The sequence below is a fragment of the Rhyacophila brunnea genome, unplaced genomic scaffold (genome assembly GCF_057557595.1).
Source record: "Rhyacophila brunnea isolate RB1 unplaced genomic scaffold, BYU_Rbru_1.0 scaffold_2, whole genome shotgun sequence".
Classification (NCBI taxonomy): domain Eukaryota; kingdom Metazoa; phylum Arthropoda; class Insecta; order Trichoptera; family Rhyacophilidae; genus Rhyacophila; species Rhyacophila brunnea.
In genome coordinates this window covers 47,027,177-47,050,804 of record NW_028232859.1, presented here as the reverse complement: position 1 = coordinate 47,050,804, position 23,628 = coordinate 47,027,177, and the positions used below count along the sequence as shown (strand labels likewise).

General features: G+C 32.6%; 1 protein-coding gene across 1 annotated transcript in view; it reads left to right on the top strand.

The window, feature by feature from the left end:
• Positions 1-215: 215 nt before the first annotated feature.
• The window catches only part of cd (peroxidasin homolog cardinal), an 83,621-nt gene continuing 60,208 nt past the window's right edge, over positions 216-23,628 (top strand). Inside the window, exons 1-4 of the mRNA XM_085947138.1 lie at positions 216-698; positions 10,098-10,283; positions 14,306-14,448; positions 17,720-17,981. Of these exons, the coding sequence (XP_085803264.1) occupies positions 10,147-10,283; positions 14,306-14,448; positions 17,720-17,981 (542 nt within the window). The 5' untranslated portion in view covers positions 216-698; positions 10,098-10,146. The remainder of the gene's footprint in view (positions 699-10,097; positions 10,284-14,305; positions 14,449-17,719; positions 17,982-23,628) is intronic.

Below are 23,628 nucleotides of genomic sequence, written 5' to 3'. Positions count from 1 at the left end.
ATTGAAGAATCGGGTGAATGGCTAAACATATTGTGTTTATATAAGTACAATAAATAATAATATATCCTCTACTCTGTTGATAACGTGGATCCTCATACTTATACATACTCTGAATATTATGATAAAAAATGAACTTTTCTCCGGTAGTTTTTCAGGTCACCTTGTATTGAAAACATACACCCTGTGATACAGCCTTTCAACGCGTCTTTTTGATTAGTCTTGACAAAATTATCACAAAGCAAACATCTTGGAAAGGTGTTTTTATCTAAAAACGATGTAAACTCGTTTGCTTATTTGCATCTCGAATGTGTGTAGAGCTCCGCGAGTTTGTTATAAAATAAATTATCAACTTTTCAAGCCATCTAAAATATATATTTCAAAATAATAAAACAGTTTTGTGATAACTTAAAAGATTTCTTAATTGGTTTATTTCGACGCTAGTCAGTGGTGCGATTATGTAACTTTTTTTTTAACCAAAAATACATTACTAACATATTAAATACGTACCTATTAAATTAAATCGTTTTCCTTATATTAAGCATAAAATAGTTACGGACAAATTACTGGACTTTAAAAATAACGCCTAAATAAGTATTGTGTAACTGTTTTAGTTAATTAATTAGTTATTAAAAGTTGTGTGTGATTTAGATACAAATAATAATAACTTCTCAGAAAGTTTTCAAAATACAGCGTTAGAGGTGAGAAATTTATTATTATAATAATATACGTATCCATACATACTTATACATTAGTAGCGTTGATTAGGGATTGCAATACCGGTATTTCAGTATTTTTCGTTACCAAAATACCGGTTTTAAAAATCAGACAATACCGATATTTTCTGTATTGAAAGTGGAAACAAAACGTTTTACTTAATTAGCATGAAAGGCTTAACAGGAGTGTATTTTTATCATGTTACTTCCTTACGTTACTTAGTTTACTTCCGTGGCCCTTCATCGTCTTTGGTCACAAGCAATGACACGATAAAGTATTAATATTTTAAAGAGATTTTTACATTGGTACTCGTTTAATATTATATTTATTGGTGGATACTTCTGTTTTTTCAATTATTTTACGAATACCGGTATTAATACCAGTATTCAATAGTAAATACCGAAATATCGGTATTGGTATTTTCATTCGGTACTGCAATCCCTAGCCTTAACTTAATAAAAGTCACTCAAATCCTTACTAATCTACTGTGATTGCTATGTTTTATCAATTTTTTATTCACGAACAGTTTCGTGAAAATAGCAGAAAGGGGATTTTGATGTATTCATTTAATTTAGATAGGTATATAGCTAGAAAATTCGTTTATTGTATTGCCGTTGACCCACTAAGGGACTGCAGAAACTTCCAATTTATTGATACACACTTACTGCTATTAAATCGTCAACTGACTATTTTCAAATATGTACTGTTTTCTGTAGTTGTCGAAATAGTTTTACCCCACATGTGACGATGATTATATACCTACGGGTTTTTACAAAAATAGGCGCAGTAGAAAGAAGGAGAATTTAATAACAACTGTACTATTTACGATTCACACAACCACCACAGATCAATCAGCATATTAATCATTCTGAACTTTTGTGAACTACAATAACGAAATAATTGTGATTTTTATGATAATTAAATTATATTATTGTCTATTGACTATATAGCGATTGATGAGTTTAAAAAAGTGGCTTTCATTACATTATCTTATAAAATGTTTGTTATATGTAATAGTTAGTATTATCATTATGGCCCCCACATCTTGAAGCGGGCCCTTAGGCTAGGATCTTTGGCGGCCCCCCTACCTATCGCTAAGGATAACGGCAGTGTGACGCTATACAGTAGCGTTTTCCAAACAATGTACGCAGTAAAATTAATGTGTATATTTTCTGTATATTCAAATACATCCATTTGAATTATGATGTTATCGAGTATTGATATACTATTAAAAAAAAATTACAACCTTAAATTTTTAATAAAAATATTACTGATGGAAAATAGCGCCGCAGGCGACGTTTTGTACTATTAAAGAAAATTTGTGATGTTTGTTTATCTCACTTATCTGGTCAACTCGCCTCGCCGGGCCCCCAGGCTAAAGCCCTGTCAGCCCCCCTTTGTTCATGGGGTCATGATTATCATAATATGTCATTAAAAAGTCGACGATATCAATAATGAAACACTATTTCTGCGTTGGAAGACTGTGTTGTCTCGTTAGGTAGTGTTCCTCAAAATTTTCCTCTATAAAACAATATCATTTGAAAAATCGCGACAACTCCTTCCGGGTATTTATCACATTTATTTCGTATTAACGCTGTCTCTCCAACATTTTATTTGAAGATTATTAAAACATCCGAATTTAAAATAGAGTTAATACTATAATAAACTTATACATACTAACTTACTTACTTAAGCTGGTGCTATAGACATAGAGTACCTACCTATATACCATTCAGGTTCATGGCCGACTTCACAACCATTTTCCAGGAAACGTTATCCCGATCTCTCTTCCTCTCCAGTCAGTCACACTCAGCTTTTCTGCGTCACTCTTGACGTTATCCTCATCGAGTACCTTCAGGGATTCCTTCATAAACTTTGTGGAGATCTTTAACTCCATCGCATCTAACAACATAACCGGCCCATCTGAGTCTTCGCGTCTTCAAGACATCGACTAATTTAATATGAGGCTTAAATAATTCGCAGAGCTCAGCATTAGTACCAATGCGGTACCTTTGATTTTCCATAAACTTTCCAAGTATTATTTTTTAAAAAATACATCAGGACGCATTTATAATAAAACGGAAATAAGCTGTGTTTTTATGGGAAAATACAAAAGTTTTATTGGTACATTCATTAGGTTGCTATGTAGTGTATAAGTCAAAATTTTAATATTCTTCTCGGTTATATAAAGGATTATCACAAACCTTTGCGAACATTAACTACATTGTTAGGATTCTCACCATAAGTAATGGATCAATCGAATTAAATGTAGGTATAGGTAAAACACTTTACACAGTCACATACGCTAAAATTGCTTCGCATCTGTTTTGGTATTATTTGTGTGTATGCATTAAGCCCTGTAATAAAACCCTACTTAGAACCGCCTGCAATTATTACCTTATCACCAATTGGTTAGGCGTGCAGTGCAGGGGCATACAAGGCAGAGTTTCTATTATTATTGAGAGTCACTTGCCAAAAACCTGTCATAAACTCATTCTTTGCAGTTGTCTACAGTGTGTTCATATAGTGATTGTTATCGAAACGATTTTGCATACTGAATTATGACCCGTTTAATTCATCCATAATATGAATGCCCAAACGAAGGAAGTTGTATATAATATATATATCCATACATAAAAAATTAAAACGAAATGTGTAGTGAAATTAGTGTTGTGACAGAAGTTTCGGATGCATCAGGAGTTGGTTTAAGAACCGTTTGGCGTGTTTAGGTCAAACGGATGACATTAACGATTACCTTCAATAAATTGTGTTCTTCCTATTAGGGGGGACATGCTCGTCGAAGGTCAAAATTGAGTTTTTATTGTATTTTCAAACCATGATCCTGGACACTCCTTAAACGTTGTAGATAATCTATTTATATAATTTTGAAGCCTTATTATCCTTTATAGTTATTTTAAACATTTGATGACTGCATGAAGTATTTTTGTTACATAAAATAGTATTCTTTTAAACCTCTCGCTCTAATGTTTTAGAATATAGTCATATTTCGGTACATAACTGTGCAGTGGTGTTAAGATTTTTTACATTTATTAATTTTTAAACGCATTTATAAAACCATTAGTATAATTTATTACGAGATAATTTTTGTAAAATATTCACGATAAAAAATTATTTTGATAATCTCTGTGATCCCAAATTTGACAAGAATTAGGCATTTTATTATTCAAAAAATCGGCAAGATTAACACATTTGAAGATGATTCTAAAGATATTTATTATAAGCTATGTCTTTGACCATTCAAGTGTGATAAAAATCTTATGAATAATGATTGCTTTATAATAATTATTGACCTAAGAATAAGGTAGTGTTTTTTTGAAATACGCCATTTCTTTTGTCATTCCCTAGTGGTTAAGCTACAACATACGGCCGTAGCCATAAAATGACAAACTATAATTAAAGTAGGGAGTAAAATTATGTTAACGCGCGTGTTTGAACATGTACCTAACCGAATTTTTTTTTTTTTTTTTTTAAACGGTACATGTTCAAACACGCGCGTCAATATCATTTTACTCTTTACTTCAATTATAGTTTGTCAATTTATGGCTACGGCCGTATGTTGTAGCTTAACCACTGGGGAATGACAAAAGAAATGGCGTATTTCAAAAAAACACTACCTTATTCTTAGGTCAATAATTATTATAAAGCAATCATTATTCATAAGATGTTTATCACACTTGAATGGTCAAAGACATAGCTTATAATAAATATCTTTAGAATCATCTTGAAATGTGTTAATCTTGCCGATTTTTTGAATTATAAAATGCCTAATTCTTGTCAAATTTGGGATCACAGAGATTATCAATATAATTTTTTATCGTGAATATTTTACAAAAATTATCTCATAATAAATTATGCTAATGGTTTTATAAATGCGTTTAAAAATTAATAAATTTAAAAAATCTTAACACCACTGCACAGTTATGTACCGAAATATGACTATATTCTAAAACATTAGAGCGAGAGGTTTAAAAGAATACTATTTTATGTAACAAAAATACTTCATGCAGTCATCAAATGTTTAAAATAACTATAAAGGATAATAAGGCTTCAAAAGTATATAAATAGATCATCTACAACGTTTAAGGAGTGTCCAGGATCATGGTTTGAATATACAATAAAAACTCAATTTTGACCTTCGACGAGCATGTCCCCCCTTAACAGCATATCATTTATTGTGTACTTAGAATTGAAAATGCCATTTGTAATTGTTCTCCGAAGTCCTAATTATTCTTCTTCTTCTTCCACGGCGCTACATCCCGGGGTGGGATTTGGCCTCCTCCACAACCGCTCTACACTCACTCCGGTCTCTCGCCACACTTCTCCAGTTACCGGGTCTTCCTATATGATCACCTAATTATTATATGTATACTTAAATGACATTGCCAACGAAATTATGATTTTATTTTTTTGATTTATTAATTTTTAAACGCATTTACAAAACCATTAGTTAAATTAATGTTAACATTATATAGTGACATATTTACGACAAAAAAATATATTTTATAATCTTTGTGATCCCAAGTTTGACAAGAATTAAGCATTTTATTATTTAAAAAATCGGCACGATTAACACATTTGAAGATAATTCTATAGATACTGATTATAAGCTATGTCAATATATATAAATATATTATCTACAACGTTTAAGGAATGTCCATGGTTATGCTCTGAAGATACCATAAAAGCTCCATTTTCACCTACGCTGAGCATGTGGGCCGCAAGGCTAATTCATAAATTCCAAAACATTGTATATTCCCAATCCCCACAAAATAAATAATAATACACGATGTTTTCATTCAATTGTAACTATCAGTATAAATAAGAAAATAATATATAGGTACCTATACGCATTTTTATTCCATATTTTAATAAACAATAAGTCATAAAATATGCTTATTTACTGTAATACTTCATGTACACTCTGTGTCAATACTACTAAAGAACACCAACACAACTGCAAATCGTTTTTAGCGTACAACAGTGTCGCTGTAGAACGAAACACCTATACAATAATATCAACGTACCACTAACAAAACATACCTACACAATGAAATTGCTAATACCTAAAACTCGTATTATATTGTAAATTTATTCATACAATAATTTCAATGAAATCAAGGAGTATAATGCAATTCAGTGGCACACTTTGCACACATGCGAAGCTATTCTATACACAAGGTGGCTGCTATCGACGGTAGTTTATCATATTTATGTATTGAGTGGTTAATCGTTAAAATAAGTTAACCGTCTGAACTGTCAAAAAGTGTTATATTTTAACAGCCCCTCTCTTGGCTGTGTTAACTTTTAGAGCGAGTTAGACAGTTTAGAGACGGTTAACTTATTGTAATAATTATAATACCTCAATAAATAAATATACTACCGTCGATAGTCAAATTGTGTATAGAATAGACCCCCTGACACACAGCTTGCAAATTAGTTGTATTTAGTACTATTATAGTTAGCATCAAGCTACTAATATTTACCACTTAACATGTTTTCATTATTAATATCAAATTACACCCTATGCCAACATGATAATGTGAGATACGGTGACAGTTTTTAAACTGGAGGCAGTGTAGAATTTCAAATCAATAGACATTACCGAAAATGTCAGTCATATTCCACTTCGTAGCTCTGAAAAGCGTAGTACGCACTACTGAATTAAAACTGACATTTAGCATTTTAAGTTAAATATTGACCAGAAATATTTAGCATAAATATTCACTTCCCATGACACGAGGCGTGTAATTTGAATAAAAAAATATGTTTAATCAATGACAACAATTATTTTTCATGGAATTGCAGCCATACTTAAAAAAAAAACCTTTTAGTTACGTCATAATAAATTAACCCATAACAAATTCCAATAAATTCGAAATGCGAATTAAAGATCTGGATGAAAAGTCTTTTTATATTGCAACATTCATGGTATATACGTGCTATTTATATAGGCATTTTAAATATTCAGAATTTAACCCTTCTACATTATGTTTTTTGTAACAATATACCTACCTATGATACCTATCTATTGTATCGGTTGACATGGCAGGAAGACTGGTGTATTTTGTACGGTTTCTTCAAAGGGATGTGTTTCCTGGTTGATTTTGTCCTACTATTAACATGTTATTTTAAATATTGTTTTATTTAGGCGCAGGCCAAGTCTACAATAATGTCACATTATTTTAATTACACACTTATTCATTTGGAACATATTATACATATTCGGTCTACAGATATTATAGAATATTACAATACTAATTAGTGTTTATTTCATTCAGATGTCTTTCCAACAAGAATCATTGATAATTAACACCAATTCAATGATATTAATTTAATAATATTCAAAATTTTACAATAATGTCACATTATTTTAATTACACGCATATTCATTTGGACTAGGGATCCCGAGCTATTTTCGATACCTATGAATCCATTGATAAACATAATCCCGGGATTTCGGGATTGATTTTTTTATCAATTTTATAGAAAATAAAATAAAAGCGAAAATATAACAGAAAAAATACATTTAATAAAAAGTAACTACATTAGAAATAAACTGAGCTTGAATGAAGTTTGATTTATACCCATGTGTAGGTTGCCGATTCATTTTATTTTTTCACGTAAATTATTAAAAATGAAAAGATTGGCAAAAAACAATGCTTCGCACTTTTAACAAAGTAATTCCACCATGATATCATACGTTTTACGGCAATTTCAAATTTGTCTGACTAATTAGATTTATGAAGCGGAAAGGCGATAAGTACGCCATGATTATTTGCTTTAATATTTTTTTTTCCGACCATGTCCAATCCTGATAGATCGTATGGGCCTCCACAGAGTGGAGGTTTGTATTGACAGATTTTGTTTTTTACGAAAAATGGATGTCAGCCACTTGCTCAACCTATTAGGCCTATACCCTGACACACATAAATTGAAAAACAATATGTGTACTTGCCAGACCCAGGATTCGAACCTGGGACCCACGGCTTTATAGTCCAACGCTTAAGCCGCGCGGCCACCGTGGGTGTATTAATTAATTAAATTTAAATAATTAATTAATATTTTAAATCTCGCTAATCCATTCATCAAGTCTTTACTATCAGAAACAGCAATCTCCTATTAAATTCACATTATTATTTAAATTACAATATTATTTACTCCGTTAACCTTGTGTATTTCCAAGATTCAACGTATAAAATATTAACAATAAATGTCTTAAATTGTATAAATTATACTAGATTTATTTTTGACCGATTTTATCAATGTTATTTGTAAATATAAAAATTTTATATTAACAATGGAAAAAATGCCAAACCCGGGATTGTCAAATTGTAATCCCGAAATCCCGGGATCAGAATTTTGGCTCGGGATTGGATTCCCTAATTTGGACCATATACATATTCGGTCTACAGCTATGATAGAATATTACAATACTTCGTGTTTATTTCATTCAGATGTCTTTCCAACAAGAATCATTGATAATTAACACCAATTAAATGATATTAATTTTATAAAATTCAAAATTTTTAAATATTACTAGCTAATAAAAAAATAAATATTACCTTCTTTTCATTTAGTCATCTAATCGGAGATATTAATTATTATTATTCACTGTTCTAAAGTCCACTATATTACTTACTCGCACTAGAGTGCATCCATGACCATGGGAAAAGTGCACGAATTATTGTTCTGAACACGTCTCTATTCTGAGTCTTCTCTCTCCAGCAGGACACATTGACTTTTCTATATACGTATTCACGCCGTCCGTCCATCTCTTACGTGGGCGGCCCAGAGGTGGAGCGCCCATCGGAGTTCCCTCGTGGATCCTGTGGAGAACATTAGAACACACACCTAATTATACCGATATAATAACATACACATGTATTTAACTATTTGAATATTGGTAATACAATGTCCATAGTAATAACTGTTTGCGGTTAAGAAATTTAATGTATTTTACTGTCTAGATCAAGTATGTCCAAACTTCAAATAGTCTGTTAACTACTATCCACTATTAAAACAGGCAGTGATATTCTATACTCTCCCAGTGTCATTCTATAACTTATGTCAACATGTTGTATTTGCCGAAAGATACTGAGAATTTACAAATTAAACAACGACACTAATTATTGCATTTAACCAACCAACACAAAGAAATACTCAACGTAAAGTATAAGTTATTGTCTTCTTTTGTGCTTACATACTCATCGTCAAAAGATTCTCAACTGAATGTATATATTTATATTTTCACGTCTCAATTCCTATTAACCTTCCCTTTACGATGCTAATAAATTATGTGCGTTCCGGTGATGTCACTTTGAGCTACTATATGATATTAACAATATTACAATAAGTAAAATGGAAATGCCTATTTTGGGAAATATAAATAAATCTAATAAGGTTTCATCATTTTACTTTTTATTTATAAAATGATCAAAAAGGCATCAAAACTTTATTAAAATCATACGATTATTTGTATACATTCTTACAACCTACAAGTCATAATATATACTATTTTGATCTGGCCCCATACTTACATATCTTTTTCTCACACTTGAATATGTCTCTCTTTGTCGCATATACTTTTAGTTCTATCAATTATATGTATAACTGGATAATGCTATCGATTTCGATAATAATAAATTTTAATTATATGCAATATTGATGATTCTATGAATAGTCGAAATATGAAGATGACGAAGTGCATTTTAACTGAAATGGTAACCTAAGGTGACATTACAGTAACGAGAGTCTTAAACAAATCCATACCGAAATCGACACGTTTGACATGTCCGGTCTAAATTAATAATAATATAACGACTTAATTGGGAATGTCCATTTAATGTACCTATAACAGATTAACAATTAGGTAGTATTGTTTTAAAATAAATCAGTTTATTTTCAGTATTAATTATAATATAGTCATTGTAGATCTAGTAAAAATATAGTTGAATACAGTGCATAATTTTTGAAACAATCGTTAGAAAAATATTTTGAAAATATGTATTCCATCGTCACCGGGTAGTTAAATAAATAAAACCACATATATTCTTATTGTTTTTATTTTAGGTGTATTTTACTTTTCCAAGTTTGATTTTTAATAATTAACCAATACTGGTTTCGTCTGTTCGAACATTTTCATATGGTTTAAACTTAATATCACGTTATTTGTCATAATTTAAAAATGGTAAAAAAGATGAAACCTACATATTGTTAATTAATTGTTAATAATAAAATGAGAAAAGTTACTTACAAAAAAAAGAGATAGTATTTAATTAGTAGGTATTAATGACTATTTTGATCCTCTAAAAAAATAACAATAAAGATTAATTACAAACCACGAATATATGTTTTCTTTTCAGTGTTAACATGCACCACTGATCAAGAAGATTTTTTTGTGAAAAATCAGAGATGGAAGCGTCGACGTCTGAGAGGACGCCCTTGATGGGCGCTCCGGCTGCCCCCGCCTACGTCTTTTCATCAGCCGCCGCCAGGAATCGCCGCGATAGACTCCGAAGAGTACAATGCTGTATATGCTGCACCATATTGTAAGAGTGTGCATTATTAATTCAATGGATTTCACATGCCATAAATAATTACCTTATCAGCTCTTCTTTGAAATCAGGGGGTACCTACTTTCGACAACAAGATCTCGTCAATAAAATAAAGTCTCTGTAGTCGCATATAGAAGACTTCTCATTGACGTACCTGTCATGGCGGCAACACGTCGTGTATAAATTATGTATCTGTTCTCTTTTTAGATGTGACTACTTTTCTTCTTTGCAATAAACTAAAAGTTTACTAATAATAATTCTTACATCACTCCTGATTGTTTTAGACATATTAGTAATATAAAAACCATCAAGTTACGTAAATTGATAGATCCGTACACAACGGAAGTGTAAAATGAAATGATAAATTTGCAGGCGTTCCTCATTTAAAAACGGAAGTGCGATTAACTGCGCAGGAGGGGCTTCTTAGTTCACAGTTTCAACACGTGGACAAGAAGTTCTTGTTCTTCAATATATTATTAGGGAGGAAGGTTAAGTGGACTTATTACAGGTCACAGATAAGTCAATAAATTGAAGACTGAATTTTAAATTGAAATCACGATTGCCATAAAAACTATAAATGAATATGTTAAATATTTGCGTGATACAAAGTTGTTAAAAAGAGGACAATATCATTTATTTTAGTTTTTCCTGAATTCTCGAGGCATTAGTTAAAATCCACAAAAAATCACAAAGCTATAAGTATGTATTTTCTCGAAACGACACTCCCTCGTTTCATTTCAACTTGGAATTACCGTACAATGGTTGTACCTACTTGTATGACCATAACAAGTTTCCAGTACAATAATTGACCATATTTTATGATATAACATTTTGGACTTTTATAGCTTATACTGGGTCTAGGACGATTCGGCGCCGGGACAACTGGGCGCTACGTTATCGAACGAAATAATGAAAATAAATAGACGTTCGTGAATAAATTATAGGAACTTTAAAAATATATATTTAATACTTATATGTATTTTTATATTATTTGATACTTCGTGAGAATTTAAATATTCACTCGTAAATAATTATTTAATTGTCCATACGTTTAAGTTTCAGCGAGAAGAGATTTATTTTATTTTTATATAAAGCGTCAGGCATAATAATTTTCAATCCGCAATAAAAAAAACAATACGTTAAGAGCAAATTCAATTAAAACTACGGAATAGTAGATATAAACTTAGTAAACCTCGTCTAATTTATGTATCAAATTGAAACGAACATACATTTATTTCATTGATGAACGTTATTTCATTCAACAGTGAGGCGCCCACTTGCCCTGACGTCCAGTTGTCCCAGTGCCATTATACTTCTATTTCAACCGGATAAAAGATTCATTATGATGGGTAGCATGATAATATTAAGAAGATGATTTCAGGAACATACGCAAATTAAAACCATGTACTATTTGTACATGGTTTTAATTTGCGTTGCCTATAAATTTATTTTTTACTTTTTTTATTTTTTTTTTAATTTTAATTTAATTTGTCATTGATAATAAATGTTATGATATTGTTAGTAAATATTCAAAGCTTCAAATTTTCTTGATTATTTCAAACTCTTTATTTATCAACGTAAATTGTAGTGATATTTGAAAATATTATTGACCTCATTGCAAACGTAAAAAGATGTGGGACTGCTATTAGATATTATGGTACATAAATAAATACAACACGTGCAATAAATTCATCAGAGCATTTTTTCGTTTTTCGTTTATTTTCACAATTTTCTTTGGCAAAAACACATCTTTCTTTAAAATAAACACATTATCAAACAGAAATAAATATTCTTACCTATAAATAGATTGATATAAACAATAACAGAATACTTTCTGTATACATATTATACTATTGTGCTTGCAAAATTATCAATAAGTTAATTACCATCGGTGGTAAGGAAAATTCTATATTCAAAAGTTTTTCAAATTGCTGAATGGTCTTTTCTACATTTAGCTATAATTAATAAGTACATAGTATATAGGTATAAAAAAATATTCTCTACCAATACTATTGATATAAACATTCAAACAAAAACGAAACATACGATTAGGTAGTAACTGAGATGTCATGTATTGTAAAAAATGTACATGACGTATTTTAAGATTACCCACATTTTGAATGTGTTTCCTTTTTTCTTCAACGTCAATTTCGTTTAACCCATATTTACATCCATAGATTATTCTATTATATGCTATACTACCTTTACATGTGAGTGATAATTAGTATATAAATGGATATCATCAACATCAGTCGAAGTTGCTACAATGCAATATAAAGATCTCCCATAGCTCCTTCCACTCTTCTCAGTCCACAGTTATTCGCTGTCACATGACTTCACCTATTCAGTAGGTTTTACGACGGAAATGTGGTGATCGTTTAGTGCCCCTTGAGTACCATTTTATTACGACACAGCACGTGTCCAGCGGTTGTCCACTCGCTGAGCGATATGTGCATGGGACATGGCATTGCCACTCTATCTGCTTGGTGATCTCTATCACATCGCGAACTATTATCTGCTTTCTAATCCATTGGTTTTTTGTGGTCTTTCTGAGTTATGCCCAACATGCACATTTCTTACATTAAGGGTCTATGTTTCGCATACATACGCGAGCACTGGCAGCATCCATGAGTTGAACCATTTACACTGAATACCCAACGGGAGGTCACTTTTGAAAATACTATTCAGGCCCCCAAATTCGTTCCATGCCAGTCTGGTTACGAACTATTTTGTCATACATACTAGTACCACCATCGATTTACATTTTCTGTTTGTTTTTTTAGTGCCATAAATGAGGATCGCTTTTGATTTCACAAAGCTATTTATTATTACTTGTGTTATCGAGAAATTTATCTTTAAGCCTACTTAGAGGCTTTCATTTGCAAGCACCAGCATCCTGTTCTGAATTTATTGAATAATAATGCAATGCAGTAAAAGTGTTTATTAAATTTACTTTTTATAAGTTTCTTGAATCAAACAAGACCAATACAAAACATTCTGGACATTGTTGTATTATAATATTATATTATATTGGTGTGAAAATAATTCGCTGTTTCACATAGCATGTGGATTTGGTTCAGATAACCGGTTTTAGTTTTTGATTATAAAACGCATGAGATGAGAGAAGACACTCTCTGGAATCCGTTGATGGGAAATACTTGTTCAATTAAAATTTATATGCATAGCTGATTATACACATTGATGAATATATATATATATATACATATAAAACTATCGAAGTTGTATAATTAAAAAAATATAGCGAATTATGCAATGTTTCATTGGACTATCCAGAATGTATCTATATAAAGTATGTCCGGAATTTAAAAGCTTCGAATGTTTAGAAAATTGTCATTTTTAATGAATATTCATTGGTTAAAATTTGTAGTTTAATTCACATGATAATTATATTTTCCGACATTATCATTAACAGAAGAAGACATAATCCAATGAATTAATGAATTAAATATAAATTTGAATTAATAATTGACATACATATTTCATTTTCTATTCCTTTAATAATCGGTAACCTTGGTAACGGCATAATAATAAAATTATTATCTGATGACATTTTATTCAACGTCAAAAAGATGTCGATTTGAATTAAGAATTCATAGACAATATTATTATCTACAATTTTAGAATGAGGTAATGATCGATGACAATTTTTCGAAATTGCAGGAATCTACTTCTTTATAGGAACAAAGAAACTGAAAAAGCTAAGATCTTGAACGAATCTAAGTCGACTTTATGGTATGATAATTATTAAGAAACTGGTAATAATACATGTATTATTATGATCACGCTGATCGTTATGTTTGATGGTGACTTTCTGTAAAATATTACCATTTATTCCAGAGGTAACATGCAGTTTGCGGTATAAATTAACAGCGTGTGCTGTTATACCGTAAACATAATGGCAGTATTTACTTGTAATCGTTCATAATAAATATTACACCATCCTTAGATTAAATGTATACCTATACTTATTATTTGTGTTTTATATATATTTTAAGATTTATCTTCGTATTGGCGCTGATCATCTCAATATCATACACAATAGTAAATCCAACGGGCGATGACAACGTGACCATATCTGATATCACCAATGGAAGTCTCGCAATGACCACTCTACTCACGCTGTCGTGGCCAATAAAAGGTAACGTGAAACAGATTGAAATCAATACCGTCGACTGAAAGTGGTCGAAGAATCGCATATTCAATTACAATTTCTCACACTAAAGTGACTAAACCATCCACATAGTTAAGTTTCAGACATGTATGAGTAGACACTCATAAAGATACAACGATAAGTTATTTTATAAGACAGGCAATCTAAAATCTATTTCAGAAAATGCAAAAATATCAGTAAATTACTGCAATTTTAGAATACACAAAAATGCAAACAGAAGCTATTAAACCATTTTCTGCAGCTCTCTCCAAAATAATATATTAATCACAAGGTGTAGTTAATAAATCAGAATACTTATAAAACTGTATTTTACCATAGGCTCCGAGCCGATATACACATACATGTCAGTTGCTGCCAAAAATTAGTAAGTCGATAATTTAGGTAATTAGAGTTTACAACGGATTATAGGTCTATATATAAATATGTATAAGTACATAGAAAAAATATTCAAGGTCATCCGATATAATATAGAACAGGCACATAAAGCACCAAGAAATTAGTATTATACCTAGAGGACATGTCAAACTTCAAATTGAAATTACTTCATAGCATGATTTCGAGACTTTTTGCAGTAACATTGTATAAAATCTATTTTAAAGTTGTTTAAAATAAAATAAAACACAGTATAATATTATAGTAGGGTAAGGTTGCTATGATTGGACCACTTAACTTTGTGATGGTGTAACTCATCAAATATTATTGATAAAATAAAACAAATTGTTGATTTCAATGTATTATTTACTTTATTATGTATACACTTAGCATCAGTCCAATAAAATTAACCATTTTCGAGATTTAACAAGAAAACCAAATTTTTGTTTGTTGCCGTCTTTGGACCTCATACTCCTTGATTGGACCACTAGGTTTCCATCATTGGACTTTGAAAAAATAATAATAATTTACACACGTGGTCCAATCAAGGTGATTTATAATAATATTTTATAACAATGAAACAAAAGTACATTTAATAATAGTAGGTATCGTATATTATAATAGTAATAATAATACATGTAGATAATTATTATTTATGTTTTGCATATAGGACAAATATATTTTGTATACCTTTACTAACGCAAGCGCAGACTTCGTGGATCCAGGCTTGACACATTAGGCATTGTATCATATCCTCTACGGAACACTGGAGGCTGATTTTGCAAAACCATTTCTCAATATCTTTATTGCATTTTTGATTTTTGATTTGAGTCTTTTTTGACTTTTTCTCCTTTTGTTTCGGCGTCTTGACACTTGTCAATTCGATGTCAATTCCGTCTGGGTTGAAAGCAAATATTGAACCAGGTGGTGCTCCATCTTTCAATTCATCCTTTGCTCTCTTCCGTTTAAATATGATAAGCGGAGGAACGAATAAGCCAGCAGCATTGGCACAGCATACAGCTGTGGTCGTTGCCACGTTCTCCACTAGTGATTGCTCCAACTTGGTGCTTACCCTTCAATGCCAAAAATTTTCTAGGTTTTCTCTGCACGTTGGAGAGACCCGTTTCATCAATGTTGAATACACGCCGACCATCGTTAATGTCATGCATATCCATAGATGTCTGAAGTTTATCAAAAAAATCTTTAACTGTAGATTGATTAAATCCGGTAGCTCTGTTGAATGAAGTAGCTCTCGGTTGTCGTAGGCTCAAGTTCGGACACCGGTTCATAAACCCGTAATACCATTTCTTTCCCGCAATTCGCTTTTCTTTATTAAATCTATTCTTTATATTATTTTGCTCAGCTAATTGAAATGCAAATCGCCTGACATCTACTGGAGTGATACCATACAAACAACTTTCAAGCTCGAAAATGTGTTCGCAAAGCTCTGTCTCTAATTCTAATGGTAGATCACCTTCGGAACCAACTATCTGAATTTCTTCTTTGGCTTTTTAATTGCTTCCATCTAGTCTTCGTTTCAGTGTCGCTTTAGGAACTCCAAGAATTCGACTTGCCTCGTTCAAACCTACTCCTTTTTTCCTTAATGCCTGTAATGCCAATTACATGCTGGGCTCATTCCAGGTATAGTAATTCCCTCTCTTCGCCATTCAGGAATGCAAAAAGAATATAATGTGAAAAATGTTATAAAATCGTTCCTATGATTGGACCGGTCCAATGGTAAATGTTACCCATGGTCCAATGATAGCAACTACGGGTGCTGTCACAAAAACAAGTTTCACAAAAAAACCAAAGTAATAACGTAACAACTATTATCATAGTTGCAAATAGTAATAAATTACCTTATATAATTGATGTAAGTTCAACCAAATATAGTTAATGGAATCATACTTACATTCGTTTTAGTTTTACCTGATTGTTATATTTTAAGCACGATGAACACACCAACGAATGTGACTCATTTACCACGTCCAAGATGAGACTGAAAAAAAAGAGGCGCGAAAGAGGCATGGAAAGCTTGCTTTGTGAGGTCACTGATGGTTTCTAACATCTTTTATTTCTGATATACCTACGTGGTCCAATGAAAGCACTGGTCCAATGATCGCGACCTTCCCCTAATAACTTATTCCACATTCTTTAATAAACAACAGTAGCGGTTTCGTCCGCTTCACCAATAATTTACTGTTAACATCATTAATTAAAAGTTGTTTAAAACGGTTTACAAACAATTGTTGCATTTAGTATTCACGATAGTATCTTAGTATAGGCTCTGAGCACAGAATAACACAGATTTTCCGCCATGTCTCTCAATCATGGCAACCATACAATACGTAGATTACTCTTGTAGTGTCACTGTAAGGTGAGAGAGGCCGATCACAACAAGCAATTAATTAATATAATATGTTACTTTTAAAATGATAAATGTGAGCTTTAAATTATCAATTTTATAATCCTCTCATTCACGCATAAGAGAAGTGAACGCTAAGGAAATCTTTTAAAGCTAAAAATGAAAGCAAGGGTCTTCCGACCCTTTACTTTCGACTCAAGTGATCGGCAAGGATTAATAGGAAACAATATATTTACTATTTACGATATGCTCACCTGTGTCGCAGTATTTTTATTTTAAATTGTTATTAAGGCTGCAGATACACGGAATTGCAGTGAACGTACGTAGACTGCAATGCCGTGTGTCTGCGCACTAAGGCCACAATAGTTTAATGCGCCTAAGTACAGCCCATTGTAAATTGGTCCAATAACATGTTTATTTTCTTCCCTTTGAATAAAACATAGTATTATGTATTTTTTGAGAGTTATGTCATAAATAATAATTTATTCTAACTATTTCCAGATCCTGGCGTAGCGAATTGGTCCGAAACCATGGCTTTACAGGATAGCGACTTGGAAGAAGCTGCCAAGGTGGGAGCAGACGCGCTTGAAATGAGGATGAAGTTCGAAGCGTTGGGTCCAGGATCGGGAGCCATTACGAAACCACCGGCACCAGGATCTCCGGCGCACAGAGCTCAACTCGCTATGGCTGGCGTTCCGCCCTCTCTCAGGCTGGCCAAGGCAGGATATGCGAAAGATCACGCCACAAAACATTTTGTGAAAAAGTAATGTGATAAATTCCACTTAACAATAAATTTATTTATATTGTATTGTGTATATTATACTGCGCTATTTATTATGTACTGCTGTTTTGGGTAGTTGTATCACTCCTGTCGTACTTTATAATTCATAAGTGTACCTACAAATACAGTGTCATAGCTACCTCATCACAAGAGTATGAAATCATTGGGGCAAACCGAACATGGGGACATAAATTTTAATCCTTTATTACCTAGTGAATTTGTAATTGTATAATATTTATCACTGGCGAAGGATGTAGGTAAGCTGTTAAGATCAGACATAAATAGTGCACAGTAAACTTTGTCAGTCATACGTATTTGTTTTCATTGAATTAAGACTAAAATTTACGGATGGGGTTGGTTAGTTTTTTAAATTCAATTAAACCCTGCGAAACCAAGCGATAATAGATAATAGTCAAAAAAAAAATCGTCTATAAAACATCTAAAATTACCTATGCAATTAAATAATACATAACTTTAGATACTTTATAAATAGAATAATATTTGTACCTATCTATTTTAGTTTGGTACAGGGGGGCTTAATGGATTAAAAAAAATGAACCAACAATATTATGTGTAGGTAATATGTATTCTTAATCCAACGAAAAACAAATAAGTATGAATGAAAAAATGTGAAGGTATAATTTTGTCATGTCGCCCAAAGTATACCACGAATATTATTGTTTGATTCGGGTAGCGTTGTTCGTGGAGCATTGTAGACAATAATGTTCCAATATTATTGATTTTCAATAAGAACATTAATTTGATATTGGTTGGTGTAAAATATCTGATAATAACGCTGTCAATATTATTAGATATTTAGATATAACTTGATATTTACGCCTACTTATATAAAATTTATTTATCTTCCTATTTCCTTGTCTTTCCTTTGTAATCGGGTATGTATAAGTGTTTTATTTAGACATGAATTTGATCTCAATATTATTCGGCCATCAATTTCCGATACAAGTTGATATGATGCTACGTGAACGATAACAATCTAATTAAGACGTTTCGCGCTATTGTGATACCTATAATAACAGTACACTGTCCTATCTAGCTAGCACGTGGTAAAACAACTTTGAAGAAGTATCACAATAATTTAGGAGAATAACAATAATTGCAAATTAAAAGGAAATAATAAAAACCTTTTTAATTACAAGAAATACACACACAATAATATTATGCTTAATGACTTAACTACGTTACTCAAGTAATTTTAGTGACGGAATCCATAATCATCGATCAACATAACTTCAATATTTTAGCTTCGTATATTTTTTTATTTTGCTGCGAATTTCTCATCCATAGTCTTTTAGGTATCTACATATTATTTCACGATAGCTGAGTTCCAAAATGACATTTTCCGAGACAATTAGAATATGCTATGTCTTCCATTAAAAATGGTTTTCATTAGAGTAGGTTAAAATCTTCATTTATTTTTTCACAATAAGTGTATTTTTAGATAGTCGAAATTTATGATACAGAAAATATTCATACATTCTAACGAACACTTTACCTCGTGAATCCATCGATCTTCTGAAAGTTGCTAAACTTCCCATATAGGTACTTCATTTTAAATTATCGTAGTTATAATGGTACACCCACGATGGCCGCGCGGCTTAAGCGTCAGCCTATAGCGTCGTGAGTCCCAGGTTCAAATCCTGGGTCTGGCAATTACACATTGTCATATTGTTTTTCAATTTGTGTATGAGTCAGTGGCTGACATCCATTTCTCGTTAAAACAAAACCTCCACTCTGTGGATATGATCTTATTAGGATCGGACATGGTCGGAATGGTCGACTTTAAATTAAAATTGATAATATATTATGCCGCTTCGTCTAGCATAGTTAATATTCATATAAACATATTATGTATATTTTAAAAGAATCATATTATACAATTCATAAGACGTTTGTTATGAAAACAAGTGTCTCAAAACCAGTGACGACCCTAGGCAAAGTGCTGCCCTTAGAAAGACTTAGAATACCACCCCCTTTCATTTTTAGTCTCAAACTGTATTCAAGTTTGTTGGAACCTACCGACCAATGTAATTAGTTATCATCTACTGAGGATTAGAGCATTTCAACGAAATATATTCGCAAACAGCGGTGTTTTTAGAAACGTTGAGGTCTGAGGCGTTGACATTTCCCTATGCAATAAACCGTCATTGGGTAAGTATTACAATACAAAATAGGAATAATAATAGAGATTACCAGGATTTTTAATGCTTCCGTTATTTTTTAAACTAACATGTTGACACTTTCTAACGAATCGACCGTATCGTCTCTTTCATAGAAAATCGAAACTGCTCTCAAAAGTTCCTCTCCTAAACAACTCATGACATACCTACCCCCACGGGACGTCACTGCTCGAAGCCTTACGGGTTTTTATATTTCACTCGTGTATTGTATTGCCCCGTGGACTTATATCATAACCTCATTTGAGAAACGCTGGTATAGACACATATGGACTATTTATTTCCAATAACAACATACCGTCTCTGTTCTGGCAGAACACACTAACTGGAGAATACTAGTTATGAGTAATTTGACTTTGAAGTTGATAAATTTTTGAAATGGTCTATCATGTGAGTTTATTAAGTAATCGTAAAAAGGATGACTTTAAAATAAAGACTGTTTATTTATTAAGAAGGTTTCCAGACGGTAAAGCTTGAAATAAGGAACATTTTGGTATATCTAACTCAATTTGTAATTTTTTCGAATTAGTGTCTTCTGCCAGAACAGTGACGATTACACTTTCAAGCAGGCCGAGTGTCCAAACTTTACTCTGAAAAATTATGGTAAACTAATTATTTATTTTGCTTAAAAAGATATGATATTTTATAATAGTATGTAGTGTAGTTTGTAGTATGTTTTATATACCTATCATGTTTTCGGGGTTATACTAAGGATTGTTTGGTACTACATCAATTGTATTGTGAAAACATTTTGTTACGTTATTTTGATAGTGAAATTTTCGCAAGAATTGCATTGTTTCCAGCATTTTAGCGTTCGCATGCATCTAAATAACTTACGACCTTCGCCAGCGAAAGGATCGTTGAAAATAGCTCGAGCGAGTTTCTCGCCTGTGCTTAGACGCCTGCTGATGGCATAAGAACCCGAAATAGCACTTGATTTTTCTCACGCGTATAAGCTGTCATATTCACACTCTCTTTCGTCACGAACTCTCTCACTTCTCTCTTTAACACGGCTACATCAGTCGCCTGATTTTTTCAAATAACACATAATAATAATATGTAGGTCTCCATGAAAATAACAAACAACAAACAGCAGCTGTTTGACTAAGATTTTTATGTAAGATAATCATATTATGAAGCATTGTAAAATTATTCAAGATTGTTCAATTAACAATAGTTTTAATCTTGATCGTTGTCAGCCAGTGTCTATCCACTGCTAAATGAGGACTCCCCAATGCACCGTTTATGCTTCTCGGCCCCTATATCATTGATGCCGCATACATCCGCTAAATTCAAGCCATTACGTATAATGTTCCGTATCCGGTAACTTCTACGTATGCAGTTCGCCACATTGCACTTCACCGTGAATTAATGTTGTATCGGAAATATATGGCCGTAATATATTAAAGACAGTCCAACCTCTTTGGGTCGTATAGTACTGAAATAAAATTAATGTCTGAATAAAACACGGTTCTGGTCGGCTTACACTTTACAAGAAGCCAGAAGCAAACAAATTATGAAAATAGCTGATATAGGTATTGGATTATTTTTTAGGTTAGGTTTTCATTCTTGAATTCATGAATTTTGTCAAAATCAGCTGTGAAAATTGAATTAATGTTCATATAGAATCTAATAAAATAGGAGACCGTATAGTATACGGTCATCTCTTTCCGATAGAAAGCTCACGGCGAACTGTGCCACAGTGAAATTTTTTACGTACAATTTAAATTTAACCATAATTCTCAGTGCTAGCTATCTCATTGAAAGAGTTTTCAAAGTATTGGGGCCCAACCGGACAAATGGCCCTAAATCTCATATAGATAGATAGTTATAGGACTGATATAAGAAAACAATGGAAGGAAACCTAAACAACTATCTTTTTAATTCTTTTTTGAAACATTTTTGCATGAAGACCTAACAATTCTAGATATACAAGGTTAGTCTCAGAAGTACCCGACCTAACAAAGAAAACACAAAAAATTTGGGATTTTTTTTTTATTTATCTACGTAGTTTCCTTTTAGGTCGATACACTTTTTCCAGCGATGTTCAATAGCTTTGATACCCTGTTTATAGTGAGAATCGTCGAGCTCCTCAAAATAGCCATCAACCGCCGACTCCACCTCTTCATTGTTGGCAAATCTTTTACCACCAAGCCATTTTTTCAAGTTTGGAAACTGAAAATAATCCGAGGGGGCTAAATCTGGCGAATAGGGTGCGTGAGGAAGCAATTCGAACTTTAACTCATTGATTTTGGCCATCACGATAACGGATGTGTGAACTGATGAATTGTCCTGATGAAAAGAAACTATCTTTTTCGCCATATGCGGTTGTTTTTTCTTGATTTCATCACTCAAACGCTGCAATAAGTTTGCATAATACACGCCGTTGATTGATTTTCCTTTCTGAAGATAATCAATGAAAATTACCCCACGCGCATCCCAAAAAACTGACGCCATGACCTTGCCTGCAGATGGAACTGTCTTCGCCTTCTTTGGAACCGATTCTCCCCTTTCAGTCGATTGTGTTGACTGTTCTTTCGTCTCAGGTGTGAAGTGATGGACCCATGTTTTATCAATGGTTATGAATAGACGCAAAAACTCTGCTTTATTGCTGTGAAACTTCGCCAAACACTCGATTGAAACATCCTCACGATGCTGTTTTTGTTCCATTGTGAGTAATCGCGGCACTCACCTTGCGCACAGCTTTTTCATGTCCAAATTTTCAGTCAATATGTGATGTATAGCACTTTTTGAAATGCCTACCATGTCTACTAGCTCGCGCAATTTCAGTCGACGTTCATCCAATACCATTTTGTGGATTTTCGTCACCATTTCTGGCATGGTCACCTCATTTGGTCGACCACTGCGATGTTCGTCTTGGCAGCTCGTATAGCCTTGTTTAAACTCACCCACCCAATATGTTACTGTTGTAAACAAAGGAGCAGACACCCCCAGAGTAGAATCTAGCGCCGCTTTGATATTGGTTGGATTGAAGCCTTTCAAATGAAAGTATTGGATCACATAAATTTGACCAATTTTTTCCATGTTTACAAATTCACTAAGAGCGTTCACTGTTGATGGCTTGAACGTAGCGTCGTCAAACTTCAACCTTTGGCTTTATAAGGTTGGTACTTTCTATCATGGTCACTATTTTCAAACAACAACTGATATCTATACGTCAGGTCGGGTACTTCTGGGACTACCGGTACACTAACAGCTGTATAGCTGCATTAATTGTTTAGCGACTATCCACTCGGAAAGCGACGGTCCGTTGCCATTTCATCTACTTGGCGATCTCTATGATGTTGTATACTCTTGGCCATCTCCTGATCCATCGGTTTCTTTCGTGACCTTTCCGCGTTATGGCCAACATACAAATTTCTACGCCACGTTTACTCTTAATTACATGTCCACGTTTCAGATGCACTGGT